We start from the raw sequence: 14,073 nt of genomic DNA, 5'->3' as shown, positions 1-14,073 counted from the left end.
GCGCACACAAAAATTTTTAATTTAATTCAGAAAAATGCCTTTTCTTGACTAACGCTCACATTTTTTATCTGAATTTCAAGTCAGCCGCTGGGTACTGGATGAGATCAGATATCATCTGGCAATTCCAACAGCAATCTGGAAATTGAAATAAAATCTCTGACCAGACTACCATTAAGTTCCTTGCTGCTTAACTAGTGATCTGATGAGAACTGATGTGTTAAATCAAGGCTAGCTTTTGCAAGTGAAATCAACTATAGGAGGCAGGGTAGTTCGATCTTAACAATATGACAATGAAAGTATCATTGTTGCATTTAACATTATAAATATATACACACCCAATTATAATAAATAGCTCTTTCTTACATCATAGTTGATACAAGCCATTTAATTTTGTGTGGACTCCAACACAAAACAGATATGCCAGAGTTAAAGGTCTGTTTACAGACTCTTTATTAAAAACTGTCCACTTGTGATTCTTAATGTAATAATTCACTTTATAAAAATATTAGAGAAATTTACCAGTAAATAAAAGGAAGTATACTTGTTTGGTTTTAATATTAGAATTACTGTAATTCATTTGCAAATTATGTCTAAAAAAAATTTAGAAATTTCCTTCCTAAATATTTAATGAAATTACATAGTAAAAGTAATAAACACAACAAATTTTGTTTAGTGTTGTTAAGTTAGGCAACAGCATCAAAACAATAACACTTTTATATAAAAAAATGTCATTAAAATTTGTCAAAGAAATTTCTGTAAGCTCTACACTGTTTTACTAATATTAAAACAGATGGCCAGATGGCCCAGGAGCTAGGGTGGCAGCCTACCAGTCTGCGGAACTTGAGATTGAATCCAGATAAGTCAAAAAAATCCCAGAAATTTTTCAAGGGATAATTCATCCAGATACGTCAGGCCCATCCCTCACCACCAAGCAGCCCCAGGGTCTGGCCAAGTTCATGATGGGCTAGCTAAAAGATCCTCTTAGTGTCCTTGGGCAAAAACTTTTAAAAAATTAACTATTATAACAACAAAATTTTTAGATAATGACAACTGCATTTATTAATAAGTATTTGAACTCACAGTTTAAACTGCAGTATTAAGCAAAAATAAAAGCAGCTCTTTGGTGTTCTATTATCATTGGAGTCCCTTTGTAAATATAAATATTTAATCTACTGAACAAAGATACAAATTAAAGGAAGGCAAATGATATCAAACCATCTGTTATAAAGTGATATTTAAGTAATATTTTACCATTGTATTGGTACAATACTTTTTAAAATATAATTTTATCTGTATCAATTATCATGTTCTGATATAATAAATACAGATAATGCATTTACCTGGCAATACATAATCAGCCATACAAAAATGAAAAGAGCAAACAGCAGTATTTTTTTCTTTGCAAATTTTTAAAACATGTAACCCAATGTAACTTGGTATATTTTGGAACATAATACAACAAAATACTTAATTGGCAATAAAAGAAAAACAAGCAATCATTGTTACAGTATTAATGATAAGTTACTTTTTACAGTTCTTCGAAAAGTCATGCTAATCCAATGAGAAAGACAAATGAAACAAGGTAAATGCAGATAACAGTAACCATTTGCATGCTGTAATACTATAATTAGTTTTCTAAAATGACACTAGAATGCAAGTCATTCGTTTTCAATTGTGAATAAGACAAAGCCAAATCAATTAAAAGCAGTGATCCTGCTGAAAGGGAGGAATTAATTATTTTGGAGAAAGATTATTATTTACCTGTTACAATAATATAGAATGAGATAAGCTTAATATTTTGTAAGTTCTACATTCAATTACATATAATCAAATTTACAAATTTTTATTTACGGTACAGTAATAACTTAAGTAATGAATATATATATATATCCTTGGTAGCCCTACCAATGTGGTATGTAAATAATAGATAACTACTTACAACTGGACCAAAGTTCAAAACAGGACTTAAATTTAAGGCACGAGTATGTGGTTCACCATTAAAAATAAAATATTTTAATTTTCTGCATGTATTAATTATTCAATAAGTTAAACCATGATTTTCACTCCTCATTTGCAATATCTGTAACTATAAATTTCTCCTAGAATCAGAAAACTCACATCAAAATATCGTATTACTAAAACAACTGATTGGAATTCCAATTACCTGATATGAAATGGCATTGCAGAACCTTTATGTAGCTTGACAAATAAAAAGTTCATTGTTTAGAAAGTAGTCATTGTGACAGTGACTTCTTTAGTTTCTAAACTTAAAATTGCAACACAGCTGAAACAGGTATGTTATCTAATTTATGGGGGAAAAAAATTTAAATAAACTATTCAAACTCTTACTATTTCAGAGACATGACATTTTTTCCTACAATAATAAATGTAACATTATACAGTTAGAACAAAGGACTACAACTTAAGACTACAACTATTTTCTTTATTGCATGAATTAGTCATATGTGTATAAGTAGAATATGAATCAGAAACCAGCATTAACAGCAAGTTTTCATGTTTATCTTAGTCTGCAGGTTATTGGCAAGTTAATCCTTTTTATGTAATAATAAGGAATCAAGACACGGCTCCGTGTTTGGAACAACTAAATTATAACGGAATGGGAATCCGCAGTCGAGTCAAGTGACATTACACTTGGTAATTTACTTTATAATTATTTTGAAAACATAGGACTGTAAAAATATAATTTATACTATTATTTTAAATTTTCTGGCCATAGTTGTTTCATACATTTGGTAAGATGGCATTTTGGCAGGATAACAACTATGCCTCAATTTGTTACAAAGTTCAAATTACATTATTTACTAAAACTTACTTTCTGCAGAGGAATTTAGAAAGTTCAATTTAATTATTCATGTATTAAACTAACAATGATTTAAGTCAGATAAATAAAATGTATTTTTGAGAAAAGTTAAGCTGCATTAAGAGAGCCAATATCACGAATTTAAATAAAAATATTTCAAAAATTAAAAATAAATACTTTGTCTGCTATTGAAGATTGAAGTATATTATTGAAATACACAACTCAAATAATAAATATTTACTCAAACTCTTCAACATTTTAATATTAAATATTAAGATATAGCCAGACTTTCTATATTTTTCTTTCATATTCAAAATTATTTCTTAACATTTTAATTGAAAAATCTCTAAAAATGGATTTTAAAATACTTAAAAATGTCTTAAATAACTTCACATGAAGTAAATAAAACTATCGGATGCATAAAACGTTCGATGTAAACGTAAGATTAAAAAAAACCAGCACCAGCACTTATAAATTTATCAACACGTTAAAAATACAGGAATTCAGATGGTAAAATAACACACCTACCAGGCAAACTTTCGCACGAGTCACTGCTTTCCATAGTAGTTAATTACCTAGTTGACAATTACGGAATGAAAATACACTAGAAATATTAAATGCGCAAGCGGTTGTCAAAACGGAATACTGAGGAGATTATGAATAGTGGAGGCACGTGTTATGCTTTATACTCCAAACAGATAAAGTTCGCAGTACAGAGTAAAAGTGAATAACTTGTACGTGTTACTTTACTCGAACACCAACAACTTAAACAATCGTCTCTCCAAGGTCAAGTCAAACTATTCGTCAGCTTCGTATGTCACTTTCTTTCCTCCAAGAAAATATATTTTAATACACAAAGGCTTTCGTTACTGACGCAACATTCGCAGTCACAACTACAATAATTATTATGATAATATAATTATATACGGGAGTTTTAATTACAGCGTATAACCTCCATCGAAGTTTAATGTAAATAGATAGAATTGCCTACGTGTGATCTTTGCGTTGTAAACAACTGACGTCACCATCCACCTGACAATAGTCACCTCACATTGTTTGCATCATTTATCGCGTAAGACACACTGATAAATATCGTATAAACCAAAAAAACATTCGTTTATAATTGTTTTTAGCTTCGTAATTTATGTATTTTAATAATAAAATTAATTATATTTTTATTGTTTTAAATGAAAGTAAGGTATTTTTTCGTGTGAATTGCTTTAAACACAGTTAAAAGCCATTCTTGGGACGGTGAACTCCAATTTATTTTACATATTGATCGTCCTTGACCTTCAATGCCGTGACGTAGGGGAAAACCATCATTAAGACAGTTTATTAAACTTATAACATTTTCAGTTTATTACTCAATGCACCCACTGCAACATAATGTATTTAATTCAATATTTTTAAGATTATTTATGTATTTTAATCAAAAGTTTCATGGAATTTTGCCCAAATGCTTTTACTAAATATAATAAACTAACTATACCATTACTGTAATTCCAGTAATGTTACTAAATTTAATTCCTTCATAAAAATGTTATGACGGCAAATTTTGCTACTAAATTATTATTGTTTTTCCTTAAACTGTCTAAATTAAATTCTAAAAATAAATTATTCCAAAGAAAATACTGTAAAATATAAGGAATATAATTAGTTTTTCGACAATATCTACATAAGTGATAATTAATAAAATATAAATTCTGAATGGTTTCTACTGAAGGTTCAACAATTTGGCATTGATTCTATTATTTTTCTAATCATTTATTATTTATTTTCATTAAAAAAAAAAATAAAAAACTTCATGGCCAGATAAGTTTGATCGCGTGGTTACCGGTGATAAATGCTGCATAATCGAAAACGATACAGAAAAAAATTTAGCTTTTCTTCTGTTCATTAAACATATTAACAGTGTTTGATTGGCAGCAGTCCAATTTTTATAAAATGCCAATTAAAATACATTACAAATTCATAAAAGATTAATTATAACTAAAATATTATACACACTCACTCTAATTTAAAAGTCCTATCTTTTACAACTGTATTTATGTAAACATGAAATAAAATTCTAGCTTTTTTATAGTAGAATATAGATTGTGATTTCATGTACATTGTACCTAAATATTTTGTAAAAAAATAACTACGCATTATAAGATTTTAAGCATAAATTTTTTGCTTAAAGAATATTTTAATACTTAAATTCCTAAACTAATATACCTTATTTTAATTCAAATAAATTACTATAAAATGGAACAAAAGAACAACTGTACATAAAACTGGTTTTCCTTTAATACCTCTACATTTTCCTTATAATAACAGTAAAATGTATGAATTTTTTACAGTTTATTCTTTACAATTCTATGGATTTCTACAGTAAACACTGATAAAATCTATAGTAATTATCTATTTAAAACAATTTACTAAAAACATTCATTTTGCTATCATATTATTAATAATATTTGCAAACAAATTTCCAAAACAAAAATACCTTAAATACAAAATATTTTTCTTTGTTTACTATGTTTGTAAATTAAGGTTGTAAAGGAAGAAGGCTTTCAAAATATATTTATGTTCCAATATTTTTATTTTATTTAAGAAAACAAACTAATATAGAAACGTTGAGTATTTTATAAACAAAAGTATCCATATTATTATTTTTTATTCTTATTTAATGATGAGAAATTCTTTGATACTTTCATTATATTTTCTCATGTTCTATTGCTTCATAAAGAAAATGCTCATTTAGAATTCACTTAAACCATCAAAAATTTTTAATTAAATTAACCAGTCATCACCTAACTTAGTTTGTGTCACTTAGTACAATGCGGAAAATATTTCATTTCCGTTATCATTCGTTCATAATGGTTCAATAGTTCGTATGATATTGTAAACTGATTTCTAAACACATTTAATATAGTAGTATTTTAAATTACAATGCAATTTACTTTCATCTACTATTAATTGATGAAAATTGTGTTTAAAACTAGTATTTAATCTAAAAATATAATACAGACAGACATCCTACTTATTTTATCAGTTACTTTGATAAAGCAGAGAGACTATTACAAATATAAATATTTAATTAAAATAACATTTTTTTTAAAGTTTTAATCATCAACAAATTTTCATGCATATTAGAAAATAATACATCATCATTATTACTTTATTAATTTAAAAAATTAATAAAAACCTTCCATTACAGATGTGTGAAAAAAAATCAAACATAACCTATTCGTATATTTATGTGTCGAAATATTATTTGAATATAATAAATTATAAATATATCAATAAATATTTCAAATTTCTGTACTTTATACATTTTTATGTTAAATTATTGAGACCATTCTCAATAATTTAACGTGTTTAATGGCCCTTCAAGACTTTGCTATTTTTATAACTAAATAAATAACATTCTTTTGATAAAAAAAATGAACATGTTTACTTCTTCTCAGGATTATAAAGTAAATTTTACTGAAATGTTTATAAATTTTAAAAAGTGCTTATCCTAACGACAGCACACTTGAGATAAGAAACACAAAATAGAAAATTGAACTTTTTGTTACATTCTTATAATTAATCGTCAGTCGTGCTTCACAACAAGATAATTCTAAATTGTGTATCAATCTAATCAATTTTGAATAAAATTCTGATAAAGATTCTTTCTTTAGGAATAATTCTTCTAGGAATAATTACCAGTTGAAATTAACAAGAAATTTTCTAAAGATAGAAAATGTTACCTTTAAGTTAAATAGCTAAAAATAAATTTAATAATCAATTCTTAAAAGATTCAGAATATTAATTAATTATATTGTTTTCTTATGATGCTTCTATCACACATTTATAGGGATTAAGCCACAAATTTTTAGATTGTAGTTATTTGGCTAACTGTTCCTGAAAATTTGTAGCCAAACATCAGAAAGTTTAGCTAGATTGAGACTTAGTAAAAATGAAACAGCTTAGTTTTTGTTGCACTGCATTATATCTTAGATAACGTTTGAAATTTCACCAGATGTGCAAAGAAATAATTTCATACATTTTTATTTTTATAAACTTTATACATACAGTAGAGTCCTGCTAGTCTGAACTAATTAGGACTGAGCTCTGTTCGGATTTGCAGATTTTCGGATTAGCCGAATAATTGAAATAATGAAGCAAGCAGTAAAGCAGAGAATGATGATGAGCTAGATGATATTGCAGACCAACTTGTGTCGCACGCAGATGCGGCAGCAGCCCTTGACCTTGCTTTATGCTACTTTGAACAACATCCCAGCGCTTCATCCACAGATTGCATGTGTATGAGGGGTGGCAAAACAGCATCTTCTAGCCCACTTTCATTGTTATGTCAAAACAAACTAACAGACTGTTGTTTCTGAAAAATGACTTTTGTAAAAATATAGTGATTTACTAATTTATTAATTTTGTACAGTATTAATACAGTACTACAATAAAATACAATTTTTTTTGTGAAATTCCAAATGACTTTGTACCATTAATACCATTTAAATTTAACTGGAAAATACAGAAAATGTATATTTTGCGAGCTAAAAAATTTCCTCCCTGCCAAGCAATACATGTTCGGATTAGTGGTGTTTGGACAAGCGGGATTCTACTGTATATATAAATTTATAAAAATGTACAAACTTCATCAGGTCAGTACATCAATATCATTGTTCAAAATTTCTTTGTCCTGTGAACAGTAAGAAAGTCCTTTTTCCATGATCTCTATGATCATGAGATTTATAGCTGATCTATAATAGCTAAGATCTATAATCGAAGAATGCTGAGAATTCCTTGGAGGGCAAGAAGAACAAATGAAAATATCCTGGCAACTGCAAATCAGAAAAGAACCTTATTAGAAGTAGTAAGGGAAAAAAAGTGAGTTACTGGGGCATGTACTGTGACACCAAAGTCTCATAAAACAAGAGAAACACTATTGCACCAACTACTTCTGGGGCACGATCAGAGTCATGTTGCATGCTCCATTTAGTCTATTGCATGTTTAACAAGCAGCCAATTTCAAGGAGCTGTATCTTGTAAAAGGTTAGATGTAAACCATCAGTTTCTTTGATTTTTTTTTACTCCTGAGACATGATCTACAGCTCTGATAAGGTCCCAATCTCCTCATTCAGAGCTGTATTTGTGCCTCTAAAAACTTTTGTCATATTCGAGAAGTCTCCTGGCAAGTCTTGGGAAGTTCACAATCCTATATTATACTGTACATTAAAAGTGCTTGAAAAACATATTTTATCTATTTATAATTTCTGTTGTATTTAATTATACAAGGTTACAGCAAAAAACAGATGAACAAATATTCTGTCCAATTAAATATATCTTATTTACAGTACAAGTCATTTGTATGTTTAAAACCTTCTGAAATAATTAAATATCATTAAAATTAATGAACTTATAAGCTATGTATTAATTAATACATCTTCATTAAAAACATTATTACAATTTTTAAATTGTTTGCTAAATTGAGGCTTATTCTGCCCTTATTTACTTGACAACATGATCAATTTTTGTTATATTAAAAAATATTACAGCAATGGTTTTCAGCTGGGGGTGCCTTGGCACACTAGAGTGCTGCAACAATGCTTTTCACGGGTGCCGCAAAATATAGGGCAAAGCAGCACACATTATACAGTACATGTGTCGCTTGGCCCTATTCACACATGCATAAAACTCCTTACATGTATTACCAAAACTACAAAAAGCATAATAATTGTTTAAAATCTGAAATGATTGAATATAATTGGAATTTATGAACTTATACAGGGTGTTTCAAAAAGATGGGCAAAACTTTAAGAGGTAGAAGAACACACCAAAGCAAACATCTCTCATTATAGAATGCATGGCAAAGTGTCAAGGCACAAACACAGTAATGACTCACGACACAAAACACAGGAAAAAATTTTTTAATTATGGATAATTACAGAAATTGCTCAAAAGAGCAACTGCCAACCATAATGCATGCTTCAGAGCATCGACAGAGTAAACTGCATACATCAGGCATCTTGCACACAGAAGCAGCAGCTACACTAATTCCGGCAACGAGGTCCTCGGAAGTTTCAACAGAAACTCTGTATACAAAATTGCATTTTGACCTTCTAAGCATTGGAATAAAAATCCATCTCTTCAGATGTCAAAGTTGCAAAGGATCAAAAACACGCTTTTATACATTGGCCGGAAAGCACCCTCTACCACCTTTGACGTTCCGATTCGGCCACGTATTACACGACCAGAAACGTTCGTTTCAGCACATTCTTCCACCCGTTAAAGTTTTGCCAACTTACTCTAAACACCCCGCACAAGATATACATTAATTAATGCATCTCCATTAAGAACACCATTAAGATATTCAATTTTAAGGATAATCCTGACAAAGAGATAAGTCTCTTCGTTAAGATCATCACTAAATTTTTTTAATTCTCAGACTCCTGAATTCAGGCCTATTCTCATACTTTTACAATTCATTCATTACAAAGGTTTTCGGCAGGGGTGCCTGGACACACTAAGGTGCAGCAAAATATGGTGCCAAGCAGTACCGTAATGCTTCTCGCGTGTTACAACAAGCACAATAACCATTTAAAATCTGAAATAATTGAATATAATTAAAATTAATGAGCTTATATAACAAACACCTCCATTAAGAACTTCATTAAGGTATTCATTTATAATGATCCTAATGAAGAGAGAGAAATTTTCATTAAAATATAAATTTACAGTAAACATTATTAATAAACACAATTAAATTTATAAAAAACAATGTCAAAATAACCCGCGTAAATACACGAGAATTGTAATTTTAAATTAGTGTAAATTGAAATGACAGCTGACGTAGCATTAAATATAATAAAGGCATTTATACCAGATGGTTGATATTTTATCGAATTATTTAACAAAATACACTTAAAAGAAGAGATCGATTACCGTTTAACGATTCGTCGGCGGTACTTTTTGGAGTGGATGTCATTTTATCTTCTTTCAAATTTCTCAAACGTCAAAAACCAAACGATCGTATATTGTTGTTGTTGTTGTTATCGTCGTCGTCAGGCAATGACGTCACGTATAGCGTGAGATTTGACCGCGACTGTTGCATCACCTACATTATTATTTATCCTAATATGAAGTTTTTAAGAATAATCAATCTAAAAATAATGAGAAATTATGATAAATATTGCAAAAATTTTTTAAAATAATGGTTATTATTAATAACTTTTAAATACATGCAATAATTGAGTCTAATAATAATAACGATTTCTTATAAAATTAGGATGACTGTGTCTACAATTTTGAACTGGCAGTACCAATTTTTTTTTGACGTGAATACGTCTTTAAATTTGTTTCCGTAGTGGGAGGCAATTCAGAAAACTGATGATAACAAAATCGGGGGATGCAGTTGGCATTGCAGCTACATATCTATCATTTACATCCAAAATTTAATTACACCACTCGATAGTTAAAGGATTAAAGAATCCATTACGTTGAGTAGGGACTGTGACGCATCGCGCGAGGCGGAGGGAAAAGCGCCGCCATTTTGAGGTCGTTTCGCCGCGTCACATACTTTCTGTTTAGTATACATTTTGACTCGGAGAAGCTACGACGCTCGTTTGAAGTTCAAATTACAGCTCTCGTTAATATTTATCGATTGCGTACACAAAACATTAGTGTGGAATAGTTATGGTGAATATATATGGTGTTAGAGTTAAAAATTAAGAAAACTTAATACAATGTCGGCCTATATTCTTGGAAAAGCCAAATCAAAATATAGAAATCGTATACGGTTGGAAAGAGCTTCTTGAGAGCAATCCAGTGATACCCATAAAACACTATATGATAGAGTGAACGGTGCCGGGAACGTAAAAAAACATGAAGATCCGAAGGCCTTCTTACTGTTAAGGAATGATTATGACATACGTATAATACGCTCAAAAAAAATATTACCCGTTAACGTACACGTATTCAAGTAAAACACACGGCCGTGTCCCCGACACAGCCACACTCCACTTTTTTTCTTTATCGGCCGTCTCATTGTTTTTAAAAATAATTTCATATTTTCCGTTTCTGAAAATCAAAATACTTAGCTTACTAGTTTGTATATTAATTAATTACTTTAAACATATTTCTATAACTTCCGCACTGTGACACAAAGAGTGCTTTTTTAGCAAGAAATTATGGATTCGGCCATGCCATAATGTGCCTGTCGGGGCTAACTACCCCTGAGTAACTCGTGAGATATAGAAAAGTTTTGAGTTGACATCACGAGTGATGTCGTGAGCATGCGCAATTATCCGGCGCCATCTTTGTGGTTTGTTTACGTTTTCTTTGTGTTTACGCGCGCTTGAGTTAGAGTTCTTGTGTTGTTTATTCGTCGCGAATATCACTATGGTAAATTGTTGTGTAATGCTAGTTCACTCAAGAACAAAGGAACGTCATTTTTTTAAATTCCCGGCATTATTTGTCATCAAAGACTCCAAACTGAGGAGCTTTCATCACGAAAGTAATATGCATGGCTCTGATGAAATTACCAGAAAAATTTCAGTACGAATAAAGCGAATATCAGTACAAGAGTTTGTTAGCAACATTTTATTTCAGGTTAGCAATACCAATTTAAATAATTTTAACAACCGTAGATTTTACGTTGAATAGATAATAATTGTGTTTTCACTTTAATTTGCTCCTTTTTTGTTTGTTTTCTTAATCTCTTAATCACAGTTTGTTTTCTTAGTCTCTGCTTGTAATAAACATACAAACATACAGTAAAGTTAATATTAAAGTGTGCTAAGCAAAGTTAATCGCTTAGCAGATGAAGAATTAGAAATAAATTTTGAACCAATTGCTCTTCCATTCTAATTTGCATAAGTAAAATCGTGTGTATTTTTTAGGATATAAACCAATAATTTCCTTTATTCATTTACAAATAGTTAAGTTATGTTATTTTGGTGAGCAACACTAACATTTCTTTAAGATTTTACTTTTTACGATGATTTTTTTACATTAGTAACAAATAATCATTACATAGTAACCTTCAAGTTGTTCCTGACAAATTCTTATTTATTTTTTATATATATAAATGACTAAAAACTGCTGATATCATACAATATTTGTTTATTACTATCTAAATCAATTTTAAGTCAAATGTTCATAAGTATGCAATATGAGATATTCAGGCCTATAACTCAGGCTGGGTACCAACATTATACATGGAGGTATGAATGGGTACAACCCAACTGCATATCACGAGCGTTATGAAAGCACGTAACCAGGAGAAATGCAGCTACTTGTAAGATAGTTATGGGCCTCTAAAGATTTGTAAGCTTTCATTTGTGAAAGAGTGTAGTAATTTGTCGTCAAAATCAAATAGTTTATGATACCATCAAATTCTACTTTAGGCCACAACTCTTGATCTACAACGAAGATGCTGGCTTCGTAGGGATGACACCCTGACATAATGAAACTTTCTCTTCCTATAAAGCAGCGTCTTGTCCTGTCAGAATGCGAGAATAACCCGCGAGAAAAGCATCATTTTTACCTTTGTCTATGATATAAAAATACTGCAGTTCTATTAAGTTTAAATTGAAAAAAAGCGCTATTAACCTGTCAAATAACAAGCTAGGCAAGCGAAAACTAGACCACAAACATGGCGAAGGACGGAACAAATGTACGTTTTATCACTTGGCATGCGATCTTGAAACCTTTCTATTTAACCCGTCTAGATTCGATCCCGGATTTGAATTCCAAGATTTTAAGAATTTGATAAAATTAGTCCATTGCTTTTCGAGAAGTACAGCTTCTGTAGAAGATTATTTTTTTCTGTGGTCAAAAGAAGTGGAAATTAAATAGTGAAGTCATTAAAGGAATGCGAATTATAAAGCAAAACTGGGACCTACAATACAATAACTTTTACGATAAAATTTCCAGTTAATTGGTTTAGTAATTAACTTAAATAAAATAAGTTAATGATGGAATAATGATAAGTTAATGTGTAATAATAGAAAGAGTTGGGCATGTTCTAAATTTTAAAAAATTTGTTTGTTAATTGGCTAAAAATTGTTGATAGTTTAAGTAGGCGTATTTATCAGAGATGCCATCACATTTTCTTAACATTTAATTACTAATAAAAATTGAATGTTATTGATAATATTGAATTGACTAAAAACAAAAGCATTAGAGTATGATTTGAAATAAATGTCCGGTACATACCTGTATCTGCTTTTTACAAAAGGTGTATATATTTATATAACGAGTTATATCATATCTATTTTTATAAGGTAGAAATTATCTCATGTATATACAGAAAAAAATTGATTGATTAGTGAATGCGTGTCACCAGTAGATTTAGGCCCTGTGGCAGATATATATTATAGTGTAATTGAGTTCGTCACGGGCTGGACTATTGGGGTTGGCGACATGAAGGAACAGCATCCCACTTTTTTTGACTTTATCCATTCTTTGGGCACTGACAGTTGGGTTCGACAAGACTCACAATGGGCAACTGGATAGTGAGGAATGTCACCTGACAAAAAATTCTTAGGGTTTTTCGCAACTGGGCTTACGCTCTACTATCTTGGTCATCCAACTTTTGTTTTTTTTCGGCACAATTATAAAATGCGATCATAAAATTGAAAATTTAATTATATAGATAGATTAATAAGACGAAAAACTTCGAAAAAAAGCATTATTTCTTTGGTTTTCTTTGCAATATTCATGCAATTTTCCTCTATAAGTTTAATCAACATTTATTTTTAAATTGTGTTGTGTTTGTTTACATTTCTATATCTGTGTTTCTATTGATTATTACTCCATAAATAATATACTCTATTTGTTTATATCACATTATTTTTTATATATATAAATGACTAAAAAATGCTGATATCATACAATATTTGTTTATTACTATCTAAATCAATTTTAAGTCAAATGTTCATAAGTATGCAATATGAGATATTCAGGCCTATAACTAGATGATGCTAACAGAACCATTTGGCTCTGGCTAAGAACACCGAAAGGCTTCAAAATTAAATTGTTTTGGTAAAAAAATCTTATAGAAAAAAATTGTAGAAATTAAAGTATTTTTAGAAATGGTAAAAATTTTATTCTTATTTATTTTTCATACATTTTTATGACTTTCGTGAAGGGATAAGTTGATACATTTAAGACAGATGCCAAGTCTATCTCACCTCTCTCAAACTACGAAGATAATAAATCGTTAAAGCTTCAATTTTTAAAACTTTAAAGTAGAATTTAAGTAG

The 14,073-nt window shown here is 29.7% G+C and overlaps 1 protein-coding gene across 2 annotated transcripts in view; it reads right to left on the bottom strand.

Annotated features, from left to right (window-relative positions):
- Positions 1–9,907, bottom strand: part of LOC111628297 (BCL2/adenovirus E1B 19 kDa protein-interacting protein 3-like) — a 30,765-nt gene extending 20,858 nt beyond the window's left edge. Inside the window, exon 1 of one of the 2 annotated variants that reach the window (XM_023372059.1) lies at positions 9,752–9,907. In XM_023372059.1, coding sequence (XP_023227827.1) covers positions 9,752–9,794 — 43 coding nt within the window. In that variant the 5' untranslated portion in view covers positions 9,795–9,907. Of the gene's footprint in view, positions 1–3,349; positions 3,807–9,751 lie in introns of those variants that run through there. The other variant, XM_023372060.1, reaches the window with a different exon arrangement.
- Between the last annotated feature and the right edge of the window lie 4,166 nt (positions 9,908–14,073).

Source organism: Centruroides sculpturatus, unplaced genomic scaffold, assembly GCF_000671375.1.
Source record: "Centruroides sculpturatus isolate CEXI.00-Female unplaced genomic scaffold, Cexi_2.0 scaffold466, whole genome shotgun sequence".
NCBI classification, from domain to species: Eukaryota; Metazoa; Arthropoda; class Arachnida; order Scorpiones; family Buthidae; genus Centruroides; species Centruroides sculpturatus.
The sequence above is the reverse complement of the archived record's forward strand: the minus strand, read 5'-3'. Positions and strand labels throughout refer to the sequence as shown.